Source organism: Lethenteron reissneri, chromosome 24 (genome assembly GCF_015708825.2).
Source record: "Lethenteron reissneri isolate LAM-NWPU_2019-01 chromosome 24, ASM1570882v1, whole genome shotgun sequence".
NCBI lineage: Eukaryota > Metazoa > Chordata > Hyperoartia > Petromyzontiformes > Petromyzontidae > Lethenteron > Lethenteron reissneri.
Window position 1 is genome coordinate 18053195 of NC_083802.1, and position 23927 is coordinate 18077121.

The 23927-nt window shown below is 50.4% G+C and overlaps 1 protein-coding gene across 1 annotated transcript in view; it reads right to left on the reverse strand.

Annotated features, from left to right (window-relative positions):
• CRHBP (corticotropin releasing hormone binding protein) overlaps positions 1–10160 on the reverse strand; it is an 11580-nt gene extending 1420 nt beyond the window's left edge. The window contains exons 1-6 of the mRNA XM_061558579.1: positions 9664–10160; positions 7680–7767; positions 5085–5242; positions 3038–3251; positions 2287–2465; positions 467–575 (exon numbers count right to left, since the gene is read on the reverse strand). Coding sequence (XP_061414563.1) covers positions 467–575; positions 2287–2465; positions 3038–3251; positions 5085–5242; positions 7680–7767; positions 9664–9744 — 829 coding nt within the window. The 5' untranslated portion in view covers positions 9745–10160. The remainder of the gene's footprint in view (positions 1–466; positions 576–2286; positions 2466–3037; positions 3252–5084; positions 5243–7679; positions 7768–9663) is intronic.
• Between the last annotated feature and the right edge of the window lie 13767 nt (positions 10161–23927).

Sequence of the window (23927 nt, forward strand, 5' to 3'; positions counted from 1 at the left end):
ACGGTGGTCACTGCATCGCGCACTTTTCAGATGCGCTTCTGCGGCCGTCTGGAACGCCTCTTTTTTTACAATATTAGGCAGCCACTGGAGCTGTGCACTTTTAAATAATTTCGGTTGAAAAGTCATTTATCTGAAACTGATTTTTGTATTTAGTTTGTGGTCCTTCCCCCGCACCTCCGATTAGTGCGGTTGGCCAAGTACGGTGCGAAAGAAGTTCAACATACATACAGTAATAGCGGCAACACAAGTGTTCGGTGCAATGTTAACTTTGTTAAGTGGATGAAGCGCGGCCGTGAACGACGGCGATAGCAAATGCCGGAGAGCAGGAGGAACGATGCGCGTAACCACTTGCGAACTAAAACTCTTCATTTCGGCTCTGAGCCTCCGTTCTGCCCCAAAGCGCACGGTACCCAAGGGGATGGGTGGGGGGTGGGGAGATCGTTTCCAGTCTGTCGCTTTTTGTTACCTGGCGAGGAGAGCGTGGAACAGAAGGTTGCCAGGCTGTTCATGGTGCTGGGATTGAGACCGTTGCCGCCCAGCACTTGAACGAAGGCGCCCGCGTCGCACTCGGCGTCCTGCGCGGAGCGGTGGGGCGACAGGGTGACAGGGCGCGCGCGTGAGCGCTCTCGAGCCAAAGCAAAGCAGCAATTACAAATAAGCGCCTTTCAATTAGGGATAACAATAAGCGGCGTTCGCAGGACGCAGGGAATTCTCGCGACTGCTCGCGATAACGCGACCTCCCCCCCCCCCCTTCGCAGAATCCATCTTCGTCATTACTGGTAAACACTCGGGCATGCAGATTTCCATCCGTCGATAAAACATTATTTAATTGCCTGATTTTTATCTCCGCATCCAATTTCCGGAGTGGACCTGTGGGCCCCCGAAATAATAATAATGATGATGATAGCGTATTAATTTAATCTCCTGCCAGTGTAATATCACCGAGCAGGAAACTGCTTCTCTTTAACATTTCCAAAGTTCAGAGGTTACGGGCGAGGAACAATGTCCATTGCCCGGCAATAGATGCCGTAGGTAAATGTGCATTGACTGAAAATGAGTGTGAAATTGGGGTCATTGACTGTGGTCCCTGAGCGGAAAGTGCATCTCTTTTGTGGCAACCTGGATTTTTTTAATATATGAATTTTTTTGGCACGAAAATAACCACGCACGCACGCACGAGAGTGTAACGCAGCACCACAACGCACGCGGGGGGGGGGGGGGGGACTGGTCCAAGCTGCTCGTGCACCGCATCCGCAGTTGCGTCCACGGATTAATTTCTCGTTGAATGTTTTCGGGGGAGGCTGGTGCGTGACGAGCAGCCACCACCACCACCGCCACCACCTTCCGGATGGGCCGGAGATAGGGTCAGGGTTAGCCGTGGGATGAGAGGGGTGGTTAGTGTTCGGATTAAGGTCAGGGCTTAATTTGATATCGCTGTATGATTACCAGGGTCGCTGGTATTACCGAGAGCATGCCACGTTGACTGGCAGCGACAGGCATAGTGAGAAGGATAGACTGGATGTGATGTGCCTGGTGCGGAAATATGTTCTGGGTCGTCGATCCGCACTGACCCGGCTGTAATGAAGCCCTCTTGTGCTGCTATTTTTTGTTTTTAACCAAAATTCTTACACACTGGACAGATGTCTTGGAATTGGCGGTGACCTCACCACGGCGCCTGTGCCAGGCCACGTGCACTTTGAGAACGTCACGTGCAGTGTCGAAGGCTCGCTCGCGGTAGGTCACGGGACAGACTCAGGTGCCGTGGGTTGACCGACTGAAACGACTGGCAGAGTAACCCGTGGAAGTAACCGGCACTTTACCACCGACAACAACAACCACCACCGCTCGCGACCTGCCGATCGGCTAACTTCAGTTGTCCCCACGTATCCCGCTGGGTGGACAGAGAGCGGAGGCGTGCCATTGCGTCAACGGTGGCACGCTGTGTGAGAATTTGCGGGACGGCCGTGGTGTCACTTCTTTGGACACCTCGCCCCGTCTCGATGCGCCAACTCCAGCAGCAAATTGCGTGCTTCGGTTGGCGCTCGACGTTCCAAGTGAGAACTGGCACCCTCCAAGCAATGGTGCCGTACCCCGTGGTCGCCCCCCCCCCCACCCCCCCCGTGATCCGTGGGATCAAACAAATCGCTCGAGACGCCGGTGCATAGCAGCCAAGAGCAGTTCATGCCAATGCTGTCGCAAGCAGGTCACACTATTTGGTGCAACGGCCCCTTCGCTGACTATGCGCGATGAATGTTTAGATGGACGGACGAACGAGCGGTCCCTTACGAGCTGTTGCAAATCCTCCTGTCCGTGGCCGGCGGTATCCCCTGCACTGGCGCCCTTGTCCCGCATCGCCAGCAGCTCCAGCGCCACGGGGTAGATGATGGAGAAGCTGCAGCTCGCTCGGTCCGGCGGCAGCGCCAGCGTGTGGACGCCGTCCGCGCTGGGCGACACTGCGTTACATGCTGCGCACAAAGACAAAGGTCCACCGCCCCCCCCCCCCCGTATAGCTTTAACATACTATTGGGGCAAGTGCTTTTTGTGAGTAGCGCCTATGAAGGCCGGAATGAACGTGCGCACACACGCGCGCGTGCAAAGGGGCAGAGGCACACCCACCACGTGGGTTGGTGTGTATATGGACTCGTACACACGTGGCTTAATTTGTCACTCGATGTTTTCAGGGACACCGCTAGGCTGCTGGCTTTGCAGTTAGGGATGATGGGTGCAAGGGACTGTCACTAGAGTACAAGATTCTACACGTATCCATAAACATCCTATATTACTGCACCCCATAATTCGACAATCCTATGAACAGGTCTACGTTGAATCGAGGTAAGTTGGTTGTGGTGTGCCGCATCCACTTTTCCTTAATTAGTCTGCCAGAAGGGTACGACGTTGTACGGTGTTTTTATCCCCCTAATTAAGTCATTTGTGAGAGCGTTTGGCTTTTTTTGTACCACGATGCCAGCTACAGATGGCCCGTACCCTCTCGTCGAATCAAGCGACACGTCGGCTATCGCCTTCGGTGCGAACGTACGAGCGTGGCTGAGCGCCTTCCTCACGGCCACGGTGAAGCCCTGTCCCGGAGTGGCGATGTTGAACAGAATCATGGCCACGTTCTGGCTGGAGCTGAACGTGCGCTGCAGAGAGCCGAGGCCGCGGCAGAAGTCCCGGGAGCGGCGCTCGGCCGGCAGAGGGTAGTCCCCGTTTCCCGGGAACGTCTGCCGCTTCATGACCCAGCCGTCAAACACCTGCGTGGTCACACACGTGGGGGACCATTCGGCACATCCGATGAGCATGGTTGGCTACGTACGGTGCGATAGAAGATCAATGTGCAGTACATACATTATCACGAAACTAAACTATGTTTTATTTGATCAGGTAAGGCCCACTGATTTATATGGTTCTTTTTCAGAAGCGACCTGGCCGCAATTGATAACTCAACAAAGTGGCTTACAATGTGGAAATTATAGCAGACAAATACTCTAAACGCATGTTTCTAAATATGGAGGGGAAAACTAGAGGACCTGGAGACAAATCCACATGACCACAGGGAGAGAGCCAAGCAAATTCCAAATATATTTTCGTCAGGGGTCGGGATCGAACCCACAGGCTCCTGCATACCAGGCGAGTAAAGATCTCACCATGATATTATTTGATATTATTTTATTATTATATTTCATTATATTATTATATTAATATATAATAATATTTTATTATTTTATTTTATAATGTTTAATTTTTTTATTTTATTATTTCCCTTCTACGTGACTTTATCGAAAGAACCAAGAAGATGATTCCCTGCAGTCACGAAAGCTTGAAATCGAAATCTCACCATGACTTCACAATTACCGTATTCTCCGGATAATAAGACGCATTCCCCCCCCCACCCCCGTCTATTGTAAAGCAACATTTTCGGGTGCGTCTTATAATCAGGTACACGTGTGAGTAATTTGCCTTTGTGGCCAAATTTCTATAATTGTATTGACACCGGGCAAATGTTTGGGCTGTATTCTTAATTTCCTGGAGCACATTATAATCCAGACAATGCGATACATTCTCGAATACATTATAAGAAACTCCATTAGTCCGATTGTGAGTCAGGCTTCGGAACGTGGGCAATTTCCATCTCAGGGAGTCACGTATGACCTCATTATAACCGGAACAAACCAGGGAGCTATAGAACCGATGATGAGCTGCGTAAGACGTATGGCCGTTGACCCAGATAATAAAAAAAACCTTGGCTGGAATGAATGGCAGAAGGCGAAATACAAAGGAGGCTTAGATTCACTCATGCAAATGCGGTTTTATATTGGGGCTCCGCGGTGGCGAGATGTTAACTACCTCGCCTGGTATACGCGAGGTCGTGGGTTTGATCCCAACCCTGACGCCTGTATATTTGGAGTTTGCATGTTCTCACCGTGGGCGCGTGGATTTTTCTCCGGGTCCTCTGATTTTCCCCTCCACATTCGGAAACATGCGTTTAGGGATGTGGCTGCTTTAAATTTCCACATGATGATAAGCCACTTCGTTGGGCTACCATTTGTGGTCAGGTCGCTTTTGAAAAAGAGTGATATAGCTCAGTGGGCCTTACCTGTTAAAATACAAAAATAGCTTAGTTCATTGTTATATTAACAACCATTAATTTTTGTATCGAAAAAACCCCATAACGATGCACCCCATCCGTAGGAACAGCCTGGTACCGGGATGCAATTTATTATTAAAATAATTACAAAAGCTAGCCACAGGAGAGGAGATGCCATTGTATGGGGGATCGAGATCTCATGATCTACATTTATATATAGCGCCGATTTTCCAAGGTACTTCACAGCAATTATAAAATTGTGCATAAGATGCCAGTGGTTGAAATAAAGAGTGGGGTTCTTTAAAGTGGTGGTTTACGTTATGGTGACAGTTAAGAGAGCAGGCGGCAGCGGTTCAGGAGTGGTTGGGGTTGGCTTTGTCGTAACTGTGAAGCGACAGAAAGAGAGAGGGGGGGGGGGTGGATGTCTTGTGGCATCGCTTTGATAAGACAAAGAGGGTCGGTCGGCGGTGGGAGCTGGGTGATCGTAGTGGTGGGGTACCGTGAGCGAGTCCCCTGCATCGCAGTCGATGTTCACGTCCGTGTAGTGCAGCAGCAGAGTCTCGTCCGGGTTCGCGATGAGGAAGAGTGCGCAGCGTTGGCCCGGCTCGCTCGATGTGAACGTGAAGCTCCCCTCCACGCTCAGCATGTCGATGCAGCCTGCGTGGGTGGACGCGCGGACATTGGGACCATCAACAACTCGCTCACCGATTCACCCACCAATTCGCTCACCAACTCGCCCACCAATTCTCCCACCAATTCTCCCACCAATTCTCCCACCAATTCTCCCACCAATTCGCCCACCAATTCTCCCACCAATTCGCTCACCAACTCGCTCACCAATTCTCCCACCAATTCTCCCACCAATTCTCCCACCAATTCGCTCACCAACTCGCCCACCAATTCGCCCACCAATTCTCCCACCAATTCTCCCACCAATTCTCCCACCAATTCTCCCACCAATTCGCTCACCAACTCGCTCACCAACTCGCTCACCAACTCTCCCACCAATTCGCCCACCAATTCTCCCACCAATTCTCCCACCAATTCTCCCACCAATTCTCCCACCGATTCACCCACCAAATCGCTCACCAACTCTCCCACCAATTCTCCCACCAATTCTCCCACCAATTCTCCCACCAATTCGCCCACCAATTCGCTCACCAATTCGCCCACCAATTCACCCAACTCACCACTTGCCCACTCCCTCAATAGCGGGCGAACGTACCCCATTCAACAGCGAACTCACCGTTGTCTCGTTCAATTCACGAACTCGTTCAGAAGTGAATTCATTCCGCAAGCGAACTCATTCGCTGCACAATAATGAATGCTCAGAAGCGAACTCAGTGGCCACGAACTCCTTCACGAAATCCCCAGTTGGATTCACGAGCCCATCATCCACTGTCAGATCCCGGTCGCGAACTCACTCAGCAGCTAACGTACAACATAATTTCACTCACGAACTCAATATATTTTATTCATTCGTGAGATCGGTATCGGACTTTTGAAATAATTTAATTTGCGCGAACTCACACGGTAACGGATTCGCGAATTCGCGCAGAGACGCATTCACTTGCTTACTCTGTCGCCCGCTAATTCACTCGACCCATTGCTCAATCACCAATTCACCCGATCACGCATGTACCCGCACGACCCCTCCATATTCGGCAAGCGCTTTTTTCAAGCTGCACTCATTCACGCAATCGCACAATCATCGCGGAATCTTGCAAAACGCACTAATTCACTTCAAAGTATTTTGTTTTCTCGACAAAGCAATAATCACAAGAGTAACTCAACTCATTTCGTCAATAACGCTGTTTGGCCTTAAAGGGGAAAAAATGAATATATAATCGGCGACGTTTCGGCCAGTGGCCCTTCCTCATTGCACATGTATAGATAGGCCAGAGCGATAGAATAGATGCGAGCTGGAGACTGCACTCTACAATGTGGGGGCCATAACATCAATCATCAACACGGGAGTGTTCCACGCGAGGACCTCTTCATGGTTATTTTAGAAGCTGCGTCGCTCTCGCGTTGCCATACATGCAGTGTGCATTCAGTCACTGGACATATGTAGCCCTTATGATTACCATTGCACAGCCTTACACATGACGAAATACACCAACGTCGCCTGTTATGAAAATCTACGTAACTATATGAATCCTTTATGTATTGTTTATTTTATCGTGCTGATTGTTGCTGCCCGTTTGACGTGTGGAGCCTTTGGTCCTGTGTTTAGAAACTGTTTAAAGAAAAAACACTTTAATTCATCTCCGACCCGTGGTAGAATCTGTCTCGCGTCCCCTGTCACAACCGAGACTTGTTTTAACACGTACGAGACTTACGCGACCAGTATCATCCATAATACAGCTTGTTTGGGTGAGATCGTGTCGATATAAATGCGTCGTTAAATCCGCCATCACCCGTCACAGCCAATTCGTAAGGGTTGTCACGTGAACAACACATGCCAATTCGTTACGAGTACAGCAACACCGCAGTGTGTTGGGGATCAATCCACAACATTCACAATCCGAGTACGACTTTTCGCCGGTAATTATAACGAGCTTCATCAGGCGGCAGCCATATTTGTGGTGGCGGGTTTAACGACGCATTTATATTAACGCAAAAAAACCCCAAAAAACTGAAAGTTTTCAATCAGTGCACATTACCATCTTGAACATTTCCACTATTAAATAACGTGTAATCACATTTAAACAGTGCGGGGGGAGGGGGGGTGAAGATGTGGGGGAGGGGAGTCATGCTTGTGATTACACTGGTAGGCGAAAAGAGAAATATATGTATCAGACAGAACGTGTCGACGATGATTAAGAAGACTCTAAGTGCGCTCGAGCGGGACGCGTCGATCTGAATGAACGAACGACAGCCGATGGGAGGAGACCCCGTAAAGGAACGGCAGCCGAAGGTAAAGGAGAGCACGCGCCTCGAGTGAACGACAAGACGAGCGGATGAAGCGACGAGATTAGCTCACGCGCCGGAGCCAGATTACGGATTATAATGACAGCACGACGAGGGATGGCGACAGCGAAGGGCCCAGGGCTGATGGGGCGTGGATCTGGCGATGCAGCGATTCACTCACGAAGGTTCCTCCGGTAGGAGCCCAGCTGCAGGTCCCTCTTGTCCTGGGAGTCGTAGAGAACCCGGAGGTCCTCGGGCAGTTGAAGCTCCTGCGTGCGGGGTAGGGGGTGAAAGTAAAACTCACGCCGCGGTGCGCGCAGCTGCAGGGACACCATTGCAACCATCATCATCATCACCACCATCAACAACAACCGCCGTTCGCCACTAAGTGGTGGTGACGTCACCACGGCGCTTGTGCCAGGCTATGTGCACGTTAAGGCCACGACTTAACCACCATCACCACCAACTCATCAACACCACCACCACCACCATCACCACCACGACCACTCATTGAAACCCAAACCGAGACGCGCGCGCGTGAACACGTCAAGCAGAGCTGCTTTAGCCTACAGCGATGAATCAGAATCAGAATCTTTACCTATCCTTGAGAGGAATCCGATGAGGTATAAAGCTCTGTTTTCACAGATGTGCAGTAGGGGTGGGTCAGAACGTTACAACAACAAACAAAATACAAAACACGCGATAGGAGTGCAGAATTCGGAAAGGTAAATTAATCACTTGAACAAAAAATATACAAATTAAACTAAATTATACGTATATATGTTTTATCTTACCATGCTAAGTCCATCGAGTCAGTAGCTTATTTTTACAGAAGCGACCAGACCACAAATGTTAGCTCAACAAAGTTGCTTATCATTATGCGCGGAAATTAATAGTGGCAAAAATAAACTAAATTATCTTGATTTAAAGCTTTGGTGACTGCAGGGATTCATATTCTTGGTTCTTTTGGTAAAGTCACGTAGAAGGTAAACAATAAAATAATAAAAATATAAAACAATAAAAAAATCTCACGACGTTTCGACTGCAACACAGGCAATCATCATCAGGTGTGAAAACCACAGAAATAATTTTTTTTCCACATTTTTTCAAATTTTCTTGCTGTGGTTTTCACACCTGATGATGATTGCTTGTGTTGCAGTCGAAACGTCGTGAGAATTGTATTGTTTTATATTTTTAGAATTTTATTATTTCCCTTCTACGTGACTTTACCGAAAGAACCAAGAATATAAAGTAACTTGATTTAGGCGGTCACGGAATTACATGACCAGCTGCATCGCAGTTCTACGGTAACGGCTCTCCAGGGGTAGCTTCACTTGGAGTCCAGAGCCCTAGACCGATGTGTGTTTGTTGAACTTCTTTCGCACCGTACCTAGCCAACCGTGCTAATCGGAGGTGCGGTGATGATGATGACAATCATGAGCAAAAGAAAAGAAGTTGCATTCACCGTTCCGCTGTAACGGAACCACCGTAGCTGTTGCATCGCATGCATTGCCCTTGGTAACGGCATTACCATGGGTTTAGCTGCGGCGTTCGCCTTCACTCACTCTACGCACGGGGAGGATTTAGGGGCAACGCATTTGAAGGGGGGTCTCTGCAAACGTATCAGAACAAGAGAATGAGATTGTCTCGTTACGTACACCGCACGGATCTGCTGTGCAAGAGCACGGATACGTGCTGTCGGCAGGCACTTGTGAAGGCCGGTACGTTACACGAAGGTGGTGGGTGGCCAACAATCACACCCGACCGCCTTTGTCTCCCCAGCAGCAATGTTTACACGCCGCGGCGCCAAGGTACTCCTCGTCCGCTGAGCGGGAATCGAACTCGGGTCGCTGGTTTCGTGACGCAGCGCGCTAACCACCACCACCGCCACACACACACACACAGGCCACTAGAATCTGTCAAGATGAAAACACGAAGGCGAGATGGATGTGGCTGGGTGCCAAACCAATTCCCGGAACGGCGTTCCGGACTGCTCCGGTTCACATTACCCTCGGCTACGCGCACCTCGTGCGCCTGTTGTGTGCATGAGCGCGGAGACGCTGAGTTGAGATCCAACAACAACAACAACAAATAACACAACAACAGAACGTCACCACGGCGCTCGTGTCAGGCTAGGTGCACTTCGAGGTCCCCGCGGCACTCACCTTCACGTGCATCGCGTGAGCCAGACTCGGGATCAGGAGAAGAGTCAAAAGCTTCGTGGCTGCGGAGTATTTGGGAGACATCGCCACGGTCTGTGGAGTCTTCTATCCAGCGGGGACTCCCGTTTAAAATAAAACGCCGAGGAGTCCTTTTATAAAGCCATGTGTGTGTGTGTGTGTATAGGGGAGAGAGAGGGGGGGGGGGAGACCCGGCTAACGACACACACAGACTCGACACACACACGCACGCACACGCACACACACGCACACAGGCGCACAACAAAAGCGAGGTGCTTCTAATAATGAGAGGCGACGAGACAACGGAGCTGGCTCACTTTAATTACGTCGATAACCATATTTTTGCTTCGCTCCGTTCTCTCTCCATCCATCCTCCCCCCCACTGTGCGTCGTCCGTGTGTCTTCCAAGGCGGCTGCGCAAAGAAGAAAAGAAATAAAACCACGGGTTCTATTATCTGCTAATTGAAAGTGAAGCGGCCTCGGCCCTGATATTGGCTCTGTCACTGGACGGGGTGGTGGGGGGGGGGGTGCTGTTGGAGGGGGGTTGGAGCCCAGCGAATGAGCAAGAGGAAAGACGTGGCTGGAGGTTGCTGACCGAGGTTTCGCTCGAGGTCTGTGCTGGGATCTGTCCGCTTTTTGCGCGAAGCGGGTTGAGTCTCCTTCCTTATCCCAGTCCAGCTCGGTGGTGCAGGGGGAGGAGGACGAGGAGGAGGGAGGAGGAGGAGGACGAGGAGGGAGGACGAGGAGGGAGGACGAGGAGGGAGGAGGTGTTTGTACAAAACGTCAAAAAGCCATTGCATGATGTGCAATGCAATGCGATGTGAGTTTCAGAAATTTTTTTAAACAAAAACCTTATTTTTACTGGAGGAATCTGATGAGGTTTGAAACTCTTTTTTAACAGATGCCCAGCAGGGGCGGGTAAGAACGTTATAGCAACAACACAAAACAATGCAGCCGACTCGTGCGAGCACATCACGAGACGCGTTGTAGAAACGCAGCAGAGGGCAATGGGGATTTCGTAGAGGAAAAACAAAACGAGGCAATCATTCACAGACCTCAGCGCGAGTTTGTGGGTCTCTCTCTCTGCGTGAATCCAGCGGGTCGTCTCAATGTGAGTCTATGGGGTGTCGATGTGAGCCTATGGGTGGGCTCTGTGATTGTCCACGGGTCTCTGAGTGTCGATGCGTGTAACGACGAGAGTGCATCGGTCTGTGGAAGCGATTCTCGCGTTTGGCGATGTACAGGCGCTGCGTGCCAATGTCGAGGTCTGCTCGTCACGAGAGCGCTTCAGGTGAGGGTCCGTGTCGTGTTGCTGTTCTTCCGCGGAAGGAGAGCAGACTTCTTCTTGGTTCTTTAGGTAAAGTCACGTAGAATGGAAATAATAAAATAATAAAAAAAACATAATAAAATAATTATCACGACGTTTCGAGAAGACAGAGTCTGACTCTGTCTTCTCGACAGACCTGTTCTTCACCTGAGGACGGCTGCTTGCGTTGTGGCCGAAACGTCGTGAGAATTGTATTTTATTATGTTTTATTTTTATTATTTTATTATTTCCCTTCTACGTGACTTCACCGAAAGAACCAAGAAGATGAATCCCTGCAGTCACGAAAGCTTTAAATCGAGAGCAGACTTCATTGGTTTGTTCATAATAAAGGCTATTGGGTTAGGTCGCGTAAGTATAAATGTGTCGCAACCCACAATGGCAAATCGCCCGATGATGCTGGATGTAATTACCAGCGAAACGTCGAACTACTCAAATTCTAAATGTTGTGGATTCACTCTTCAAACACACCGGTCGGCTGATGAAGTAATAATTGGCGTTTTGTTAACGTGACACATGTTTTACTGATTGACCGTGTCGGGTGGTTGCGACACATTTTTACTTACGCGATCTAGCCCTTCTTCTTCTTCCTAGCGTTGTTCCCGCTGTGGCGCAGGGTCCGCTTTTCGGCATTGTCTTCTCCATTTGGCTCGGTCCAGGGCATCTTCAGGGGATGCGTTGACCGTCTTCATGTCTTCCTTTATTCGGTCCATCCATCGCTTCTTCGGACGTCCGCGTGGACGGCGGCCCTCTGGCTCAATACGCACGGCAGTCTTGGCCACTGATGACTCTTCACTTCGCATCACATGGCCGTACCACCGAAGCCTTGCCTCAAGCATCTTGTCCGCAATGGGGGCCACACCAAGTCGCTTCCGAACGTCTTCGTTCCGGACACGATCCCATCGAGTGAGCCCGAGGCTCCATCTGAGCATCCTCATCTCCATGGTGTGGAGAGCTTGTTCGTGTACAGTTGTGGCTGGCCAGCACTCGGATCCATAGAGTGCCACCGGTCGGACGATGGTCTTGTATATTTTTCCCTTCAGCCTATCCGGCATTTTCCGATCACAGAGGACTCCGGTGACTTGCCTCCATTTCATCCACGCCGCATTGACTCGTGACCTCACATCAGTCGGTCACGAGTCAATGCGGCGTGGATCTAGCCCAAAAGCCTTTATTATGAATAATACTGGTCGCGACAGCCTGCGTGCTCATTGGTTTGCTCGTGGCCCTATATGTGAGTCTATGGGTTTGTATAAAAGCCTATAATTGGGGTCTCCGTGCCAGTCTCTGGATGTCTGTGCGAGTCTTCGAGTCTTTATGTGTCTATGGGTCGTGCAATATCACATCAAGTACAAACGCATTCTCTACGTACACGGTTCGAGTGCGTGCACTGGTGTGCAAGCTGACCCCACGAACACTCTCACTCTGCTTTGCTTCGTTGCTGTAACCTTTATTTTATTTATTTTGCTTTGGTCATCTTTGGTGACCCGGGTCGATGCAACTACGTGATTTCTCACATGGGTCAACAAAATCAACTTGAAACACGAAGTAAACGTGATTTACAGCAGCTTGATTCAATAAAAAAAACCCCACAATTTTGCGCTACCCCCCGCACCTGGATTCAAACTCAGGGTTTTTTTTCTATCCTGCGGCTCTAGTTGGGCAAGCTTCGTGTCCAAAAACCCGGCCCTGGTTGTCCGCCGAGAAAGGAGGGAACCAATTAGACACCGGTGCCTGGTCAGTACTCGAGCAGGCCAACTCGAGCGGACGCCACCGCGCATGTTCCAGACGAACTGCGTCACGGCGCACATCTGTTGGCGTGACGCAAGCACGAGACTCGATTTCCCCCCCCCTCCTCCTCCTCCCCCCAACAATGAAATGCTGTGTACGCTCGTCCTTGTGAACATTGGCAAAGCCGAGTGGACACATTGACAGTAACCGTTAGAAACAAACCGAGGCCGAGGTGGGTTGGGTTAGGGGTGTCAGCTACGGGATTTTGTGGCTGAATCTGATCATCATCCGTTACTGTCGAGACTTTGGGATAGAGACCTGTGGGGGGGGAGGGCGGGGGCTCTCGCGCTCCTGCAAGATTTGCCAGGGGACAATCCCATTGGAACAGAGCTCACTTGGGGGGCTTGGGGGCTAGGAGAGGATTGATCTTCAGGAAGGAGGCGGGGGGTGGCGGGGCGGGGCGGGGGGGGGCTCGCTTCGGAGATTTTCCAGAAGGGACTCCCTAAGGGTTGGCGCCCGAAGTTTGTTGATTCTACGATGGGCCTCACACTTGATTTAACTAAACATGAATTAACCTAATTACTATGAATTAACCTGTTTTACACTTAGGCTTTCGCAACCAAAATCATCCATTACACACCCATAATCATCCATAAATCTGGCTGTCGCATTGAAGCTAGTCGTAATTACTGGCGAAATGTCGTACTCAAGATTGGAAATGTTGTGGCTTGGCTCTCCAAAATACAACCGGTGTGGATGAATGAACCTACTCACGTGCGTCCGTGTTCACGAAAGCATCAACTTGACGACCTATCATATATTTTTTAAATTGCAGAAAAAAAAGACTTTGATTGCTCAAGAAAGACTTACTAAATCTCAAGACCAGGGCTTACATTCATCCACGTCTGTCGGGGTGTTCGTCTCGAAACATTTTTAGTCTGCACCCGGCACACCACATCCACGATGCATGTTGAACTTCTTTCGCACCGTCCGTAGCCAACCGCGCTAATGGGAGGCGCGGATTGCTCTTGATGTTTCTACTTGCCACGTGCCTTCCCCAAGTGAGAAATTCAACATTTTAACCGACAGTGTTAAAGAGCGGTTTAACACTTATGCTTTCGCGACCAATATCATCCATAATACAGTTGTTTTTGGATTAGATCGCGTAAATATATAAATGTGTCGTTAAACCCACCACCACCCGACGCAGCCAACTAGTAAGGGTTGTCACGTAAACAGAACGTGGCCAATTCGTCACTGGTACAGCACATCGGTTGTGTGTTGGAGAGCCAAGCCACAACATTTACGACCTGAGTACGACGTTTCGCCAGTAACTACAACTAGCTTCATCAGGCGACAGCCAGATTAAAGAGCGTTTGGCTCCACGTGAGAAGTAAACCCGGAGAAAACCCCACCACGTGGTACCACTCAGAGCCTCGCACAGAGAGATTAAAACATCAACCTACCTGCTGCCATATACTCGCCACCACAAGTGCTGTTAGCGAGCACCTATGAAGGCCGGCATGGCACAAGACGGGATGGATGGCCAGAACCACGCCCGGCCGCCTTTGTCTCCCTCGTGGAGATGCTTACACACCGCACCAGGTACTCATTTTAGGCTGAGTCGACCTAGGGGAGGCCCTGGACCGGTTCAGATAATCGTCACTTGCGTTGGCCGTGAGTAGCAGCGCTTTAACCGTTCTACTACCACTCACACAGCCAAATACACACACACAACTCACACAGCCATACACACTCACAGAGCCATATACACACACACACAGCCAAAACAAACTAAGACAAAGACCTCCCGTATAACCTTAACAGGCTGTTGTGGCAAGTGCTGTTAGCGAGCACATATGAAGGCCGGCACGGCACACGAGGGGATGGGTGGCCAGCACCACACATTTCACACACACAGCTCACAGAGTCATAGACACACATACAGCTCACACAGCCAGACACACATACAGCTCACGCAGCCATCCACACACACAGACAACCATATCCAGTATTGAAAAAAAAATACACACGGACGTCATTGAAATTAATGAAATTGCGTAAAAAGGCGGATAATCCCACGGGTTAGGAATTTTCCACTGTTTCATCAAGCGCGAAGGGGAAATAATCAGCCGTGGTTGGGGGGGATGGGGGGGGAGCTGCATTTTGTTCACAAACTTCCCGGGCCGAGTTCATTCATGTGCGCTAAGCGCATTTGCAGGACCCATCAGTATCGGGTAAAGGGCTTCGCGCGCGCACAAATTCGTTGCTGCCGTCCCACGGAAAGGGGCTGTCGGTGGCGCTCGGCACTCGAACAATCAGCGTCACTCCCCCTCTCGCTACGCGGTGCCCTCCCTCTAGAGGTGCTCGCTAACAGCACTTGCCCCAAACGGCCGTCGTAGGCTATACGGGGGTTTTTGATCTTTGTTACCGTTCATCAGCCACTGCGGCGACTCATCTTCTCTATCCAAAAGACAAAGATCCCCCGTGTAGCCTCTAACAAACTGTTGGGGCAAGTGCTGTTAGCGAGCACCTATGAAGGCCGGAACGGTACACGGCGGAGTGGGTGGCCAGCACCACGCCCGACCGCCTTTGTCTCCCCAATGGCGATGTTTATACACTGCACCAGATACTCATTTGAGGCTGAGTCGACCTAAGGGAGGCGCAGTATCGGTTCAGATATTCGTCACTGGTGTTGGCCGTTTGCGGGAATCGATCTCGGGTCGCCGAGTTTGTAGCGCAGCGTAGCGCTAACCGCTGCACCACGGCTCCTCCTGATCCACCCAACCACCACACCCCGGACAAATCGAACAATTGTGACGATTCGATTAACGAATCGACTGATCTTCTTGGTTCTTTCGGTAAAGTCACGTAGAAGGGAAGTAATAAAATAATAAGTAAAAATAAAACATAATACATTTTTTATTATTATTTTTTTTACTTCCCTTCTACGTGACTTTACCGAAAGAACCAAGAAGATGAATCCCTGCAGTCACGAAAGCTTTACATCGGAATCGACTGTTACTCGTCTTTTGTTTGTGTTGTCTCGTGCTCCGTCTAATATTGGCGTAATACAAAAAAGAGATCGATGCTCATACGCACGAGTCCATGCGGAATAACGCCTCGTCGACGTAGACATCCAGATGAACCGACGAATCGTTCACCTACCTACTCGGTGCTGTATACCTACATCGTGCACACGTAGGAGCGCCGCTGTCAATCCACTGCTGGATGAGAGCCACTCGAGCCCGTTGGGAGGGGGGGGGGTGTCAGAGTTATTTGGACCGTCATTCACGGCGCCGGTCATTGCGAGGTTGGTGAAGCGAGCAGCCGTGGCCGGGAGTCGAGCTCATGTCACCGAGCTAGAGAGCGACGCGCAACAGGATTGCGGTAATGCTGCTCGACTGTTCCGACACAATGGCTAAGGGCGTTTGAAATTAATCAATCGTAAATAAAACAGTTTTTTTTAAATACATATGTGTATAAACCCGGTTTTATCGTCTCTAAATGTGAGCAAATCATTTCGTATGTCCGTTGAACTTCTATCGCACCGTACGTAGCCCAATCGTGCTAGTCGGAGGTGCCGGGGGAGGGGGGGAGGACAACAAACTAAAGACACAACGCAACAGTTCCGTTTTCGGCGGGTGACGGAAACGTCGCGTCCAATTCTCAGGGTCCGTATTCTTAGGTTTTTTCGGTAAAGTCACGTAGGTAAAACATTAAAATTAATAAAAGTAAAACAAAATAAAAATCACGACGTTTACTTTTATTAATTTTAATGTTTTACCTACGTGACTTTACCGAAAAAACCTAAGAATATGAATCCTTGCAGTCACGAAAGCTTCAAATCTAGAATCTCAGGGTCCGCTTTGACCCCGAGGTCGTTTGGACCCGTGGCAGGGCCTCTGAGATAATTAATCGTCGCCGTTGTTGATCTCCGCAGACAGCGGATGAATGGGAATCCGTGTCACCGGTGGTGGAGTGGGGCGTGGGGTGTGGGAGATAACACTGGTCAACACACTTTTTCTGGCACAAGGTATTCCAACGGTTTTAAGGTAATTTTGGGGTGCTGATTCCAAATCTGGCATCAGTTTTTGTCTATCACATCAGGTTTTTGAGATATCAAATATTGCATTTTCAATAAAAACTGCAGAAGAAAAATATTAAATAAATGTTGATATCTACATAAAATGATATTATAAACACACTCTCCTAAAAATACAGCACCATATTTTAACACTAAAGCAGTCACTGACTCGCAACAACTTGCAATCATAAGTGACAGAGTTAATTTTGGGTAAAATCAATGGAAATGGGGTATGCCGATAGCATAAAAATAAGATGTGATAGAGCAAATCTGAGATCAGATGTGGAATCAGCACCCTGAAATTAGTCTAAAACAGCTGCAAAAGTCCAGGCCAGAAAAAAAAGTTTTTTTGGTGTTGACCAGTGTAATCGTAGCGCACTGCGCGAGATCTGGTGTGGCGCTAACGTGACAAGCGGCGCGCCTCTCTGCGTGGCGCTGGGCGCCCGAGCGGCAGGTTCCTGGCGTGCGTGGCTTGTGAGTGTCGCGCGCTCTGTCACGTCGGGGGGAAAAAACCCCCACAACTCTCGCCGGCACGAAGGGTCACACGGGCGGCACGGATTAACAGGCGAGCGCGCAACCCGCCACCTGCCATTCGGCACTCGGCCAAAGTCAACGCAAAACACACAAACACACAAATACAAAGGTCTCCCGTATAGCTTGACGCGGAATGTTGGGGCAAGTGCGGTTAGCGATCACCCATGAAGGCCAGCAAGGCACACGAGAGGAGGTGGGTGGTCGGCACTACGCCCGACCGCCTTTGTCTCCCCAGTGGCGATGTTTATACACCGCACCAAGTACTCATTTGAGGCTGAGTCGACCTAGAAGAGGCCCAGGACCGGTTCAGATAATCGTCACTGGGTGTTGGCCGTGAGCGGGAATCGAACCCGGGTCGCCGGGTTCGTAGCGCAGCGTAGCGCTAACCACTACACCACCGCTCCCCAGAATAAACACACGCACACACGAGTGAATGGAAGCATTGCCCCACCGCAAGAATTGCGAGCCTCTATGAGTCTTTCCTGGGGGATATTTACATTGTTGTTGTTGTTTTTGTTGTTTTTGTTGTTCTCTTATTGCAATACACGCGGGACCCCCCCACCCACCCTCCGGGCCACGGCTGTGGTTGAAAGGGAGCGCACGTTCCCGCCAGCGCTCTGTCAAACGCGATTCGCTAAATTGTCCAAACGCGCGGCCCTGAGCCACAGAGATCGCCGCTCGATTGCCACTAAGAGTCGCTTGATCAATTGCTCCCCCCCCCCACGATGTGGCACGGCTGTTGTGTGGCGGTGGGGGACTGTGCCGACAAAAAATACACTTGGCCGAGCGCTGCTCTAATCGTGTTCAATTGGCTCGCAAGGACACGCGGCACATAGCAAAGATCCCCCGTATAGTCTTCAACGGACCGTTCAGGCAAGTGCTGTTAGCGTACACCCTGTGAAGGCCGGCACGGAACAGAATGGGGGTGGGGTCGGCCAGCACCACGCCTTTGTCTTCCCCGTGGCGACGTTTACACATCGCATCAGGTACTCATCGTTTGATGCTGAGTCGACCTAGGGGAGGCCCAGGACCGGTGTAGATAATCGTGACACACACAGACAGCGGCATCCATTCGCCGCTAAGTGGCGGTGACGTTCACCCACGGTGCGCGCGCCAGGCTAGGTGCACTTTGAAGCCGTCACGTGGAGTGTTGTTGGCTCGCTGCTGGCAGGAGGTCACGGGACAGACCCAGGTGCTATGGGTTGACAGATGCAGCACCTTTGGTATCCACTGTGCAATCCGCCCTTACGCGTTATTTTTGTAGGGCGACTGCCTCCAACTGCCCAGTAGCGTCCTTCACGAGCATCGTATGCACCGAATATGCCACTTGTGGATACGACTGTCTATTGAATTTTAAACTGCATTGGAAAATTTTCGATTTTTTATTTGATTTAAAATACATTTGGTGCTTCAAGCACATGTCCCCAAGTTGTAACGCACGCACGCGTGGCAGATAGTGCCACACGAGAGCAAGGGATAAACACATCTACCCTCTGTGCGATAGGGATCCACAAACACATTAAGGGCCCCTTTAAAATATTAGTGGTTTAATGTTTATCGGTGATCTCCTATCGCATTGAAAATAGTGATAATAATAACAACAACCTGTAGCTGGGTATTGTTTACTGATGGGCCCTAATGAATACAAAGACCCATATCACGCTCCGGACTGTTATTGGCTGTTTGTAGCTGGGTATGGCTCACTGATAAGCCACGATGATTACGAAGACTCATATAGGGCTGTCGGTTCTCTGCAATGGCTGCCGGTAATTGAGCTACCGTTCACTGATGGGCTCTAATGACCACGAGAACCCAACACACCACTGTTGAATATTGCTACGGCAGTTGGTTATAGTTTACTGATGAACTCTATTTATGACAAAGACCCCTACAGTATGTACATCATGCCATAGGCTCTTTTTGCTAGTCTGTAGCCAGACATGGTTCACTGCTGATTGACGAGCCCCAACGATTTATAGGACCCAAATACCAGCCGCTATTATCTACCCTTGGAAATTGGTAATTAGCCTTGGTTTACTGATGAGCCTTAACGATCTGGAGATCCCATACAACACGGTGTGCTTTTCCTGGCAGTGCGTACCTGGGCACGACTCTCCGAGAAGCTGTAACGATTCGTCATTATCAGACATGACCAATCCACTTGCGGATTAAGACAAGGCCGTAATTATAATATATATTGGAGGGGACACATCGCCTCCAATATTCAAATATGTTCAAAATGTCCCCCCCCCCAATATATTGCAATAAAATAGATGTCTGTTTATTTGATTGCGGTTATGGTTGTACTTTATAAATCCCTAATCTCTGCCATTACATACAATGAAACAAGAAAAGGTAAAATAGAAAAAACAGAGCAATGTAATACAATATACATTATTGTTAACAAATAAATAAAAGTCAATCCTATGTGTTGATGAATTTTTTAAATTATTTTAGGCAGGAAATGGCAGTAAATTCGTTTTCAAATTTAGATTCTTTTTTCTATGGGGGGACCCCCAGACCCCCTGGAAGATTTGGTCCCCCCCAATGTTGACTCCACGGCTACGGCCTTGGATTAAGACCTCCCCAAGCCGTCCTAATTATGACGAGGACCCCAATATATCATTCATGGCCATCCTTGGCAGTGGGTAATTGGCCTTGATTCACTGAGGAGCGTAAATGATGACGAGATACCCTAGAAAAAAAATACAATTTGCGTTTCTTGCCAGGCTATAGCTGGGCTTGTCTCCACTGATGAGCTCTAATGATATTGGTGACCCATATAGCACTATTGGGGCTCGTATTGGCAGTCCGGAACTGAGCATGGCTCACTGATGAACCCGAATGTAACATCAGCGGTCGTCGGTGTACAAAGAGGAGGCTTAAAAAAACCAACGTGAACTAAAAAACATCGCGTTTGGACTTTACCTGCAAATATTAGAAATGATTACAGTGATCATTACTGCTAATGCACACTTCATGCTGAACATGCCCTGAATCGATCAATGGAGCTGAAGAGTGACCTGGTACATGTGCATTGTAACGCATTAACATTTCGCAACCGTGATAAACCGTGGTGGTTATAAGAGTTGCGACGTTTATGTGAATACAATGCAAATACTCCCCGCCACCGCCCACAGGAATTCTGAAATACACCGCACCAATGATTCAGGAGGGACCGTCAACTGACGATGAGCACCAAATGCCTCAACGTTCATTGGAGCGGGACATTTCTCCGGATTTGCTTTCGATGCGCACTCGACGAAACACGGGGACACTGATGTGGAAGTGGGCAACACGGGTCCTGGGTATCACAGTGGGTACCACAGGTGCTGCATCTGCCAGTCCTCGCAGTCAGTTAACCCATAGCACCTGGGTCTGTCCCGTGACCTCCTGCCAGCAGCGAGCCAGCCACACTCCACGTGACGGCTTCAAAGTGCACCTAGCCTGGCGCGGGGACCGTGGTGAACGTCATCGCCACTTAGCAGCGAATGGAGGCTGCTGTCTGTGTGTGTGACGATTATCTACACCGGTCCTGGGCCGGTGGGCCGGCTTTGACTCCTGCCACCATGAGGGGTGGACAGTCCTCTACTCGGGGCAGGAGACTGCCAAACAACAGGGTGTGGCTCTTCTTCTGAACAAAAGAATGAAGGGGGCGTGGGAGCGTGGCGGTGAGGTGTGGGAAGCTGTAAGCCTCAAGCTACGTTGGGCTCGCCTTCCCATCAACCAGAGGCAAGGAGTGGTGGTCGTGGTTACGTATGCCCCCACCAAAGACGAACATCCGTGGAGGGATGCAAGCAAGGCCGATGAGTCAGGTGCCTTATATGACCTCCTGTCACAGGTGCTGGCTAAAGTGGCCCCTCTGGTTAGAGTCATCTTGTTGGGTGACTTCAATGCATGAGTTGGTCATGATGCTAGCACGTAGTCTGGAGTGATTGGAAGACATGGTTCAGATCAGCTCAATAACAACGGGGGGAGGCTGCTAGATTGTTGTGCAGCCCATGGGCTTGTAATTACCAACACGCTGTTTCGCCATCGGGGCATCCACACAACATCATGGATGCATGCCAGGTCCAAGCAAGAACATCTGCTGGACTACATAGTGACGGAACAGCGGATGCGGGCCCATGTCCTTGACACCAGGACCTACGGTGGAGCTGATCTGCCCACTGACTATCGACTTGTCATCTGTAAGATGCGCCTGCCATTCTTCCACTCCGGTGGTGGGTGTACACCCAGGACCCCATTCAAACACAAAGTGGCATGGTCTCAGCTAGCTGATGAAAGTTGCAAATGAGAATTTCATCATCGCTTGCGGCTGAGGTTGGCATCGTCCCCCACTAATGTCGAGGGGAATGGGCGAGGTTTAGAACTGTGGTATTGACATGGCCAAGGCCTATGCTACAATCAGTAGGCGTGGGCTCTGGGTTGTTCTTCGTGCTTTCGGAGTCCCTGACCCGCTGCTCACGATCATTAAGGACCTTCATGATGGTGAGCGGGCCCGGGTTAAACTATGTGGCCGGGAGTCGGAGCCATTCCCTGTTCACTTTGGGGTGCGACAGGGATGTCATCTGGCCCCCACACTGTGGAGGAGGCTCATGAAGGACGCTATTGAGCAGTTGGCAGTCGCCCTCCAACAACAACGGAGGGCGGAGGAGCGACACTCACAACAACGAGCGGAGCGCCGAGTGGCTAAAGCACAGCAAGTTGGCACAGTAAGGGGCACAGGTGGTGCATCAGCCAGTCACCTCAGTCATCTCAGTCAGTCGACCCATGTCACTTGGGTCTGCCCTGTGACCTTCTGCCAGCGGGCGTTCGACACTTCACGTGGCCTCAACGTGCACCTAGCCTGGCACAAGCGTCGTGGTGACGTCACCGCCACTTAGTGGCGAATGGCGGTTGTTGTTGGTGTGACGATTATCTACACGGGTCCTGGGCCTCCGCTAGGTCGACTCAGCCTCAAACAATGAGTACCTGATGCGATGTGTAAACGTCGCCACGGGGGAGACAAAGGTGGTCGGGCGTGGTGCTGGCCAACCCACCCCCATTCTGTGCCTTTGCGGCCTTCACATGTGCTACTCGCTAACAGCACTTGCCCCAAAATGGCTGTAAAGGCTATACGGGAGGGCGTGGGGGTCTTTGTCTTTGGGAATTAGATGAACAGCAGAGGAGAGAGAAGGAGAGTTTGAGACGGAGCTCACCCCCCCCCCCCCCCCCCATCGCTGCTGTGGCCGCGCCTGTAATGAGCTTCAGGCCGTCAGCTCGAATCAAGTGGAGCGCGTCAGCCGAAGCAGCATCGAGACTCTGCTCGGTCCTTGTTTTGTTGTTGTTGTTGTTGTTGTTTATTGCTTGGTGAGCAGAAATAAATAAATAAACGGAATATAATGAAAGGAACCAAAGTGAATTTTCTCGGCACTGCAGGCGGTGTTCGCTTGAACGCAGTCGCCTTCTCGGCTATGCCCCTCCCCCCTCTCTCTCGCTCTCTCTGCCACGATTGCTGAACACAGCGTAGGGGCTGGTCCAGATGTCTTGTGACCCCCCCCCCCCCCCCCCATTGAATTCTCTATAACGTAACATACATGTTATTTTTTTTATTTAAAGCTTTCGTGACTGCAGGGATTCATATTCTTGGTTCTTTCGGTAAAGTCACGTAGAAGGGAAATAATAAAATAATAGAAATATAAAACAACAAAAATTCTCACGACGTTTCGACTGCAACACAAGCAATCATCATCAGCAATCATCACCTGATGATGATTGTGGCTTATCGCGTGGTAATGCACAGCAGCCAAATACTCGAAACGCATCTTCCAAAACGTGCAGGGGAAAACCGAAGGACCCAGAGAAAAATCCACGCTACCGCAGGCAGAGACACCGCAAACTCCAGATATGCAGCAGGCGTCTGGGTAGGGATGGAACCCGCGAGCTCCTGCACACCAGGCGAGGCAGTTAACATCACCCCACTGCAGTCGAGGTGTCAACTACTATTGGGAGTCACGAGAAATCTGGACCACCCCGTACAGTCGGCTCAGATGCCCGACACGCCAAGCGCCCAGCAACAAACAGCACTGTATAAGTTGTGATAGATTCAAGGTGGGTCAGACGTTTATTGAATTGGGCAAGGTTCTTGTTGTTATGAGACATTGGCACGGAGTTCTAAAGTGCGAGAGGAATACGAAGAGAGAGAGAGAAGTGAGGAGACATGCAGAGCGGTGAGTGGGTGAGTAGGTGAGTTAGTGGGTGAGTTTGTGTGTGAGTTTGTGGGTAAGTAGGTGACTTTATACTGGTAGGAACCTCCTGGTTACACCAGCCCACAGGGGATTATTGTGTCCGTCCGTCCGTCGTGCATTCAAAAATGGGAGGGGTGGGTCTGGGTGGAGAGGGGAGGGTGGGGAGGGGCTGGGTGGGGAGGGTGGGGATGGGCTGGGTGGGGAGGGTGGGGCTGCGTGGGGGGTGGGAGGGGTGGGGCTGGGTGGGGAGGGGCTGGTCACCCCGTGGTGCCCTTATAAAAACACATTCCTGCGGAGGGAACTGGTAGGAACGTTGGGTTGCTCGGTCAATGGCCAGGGTCAA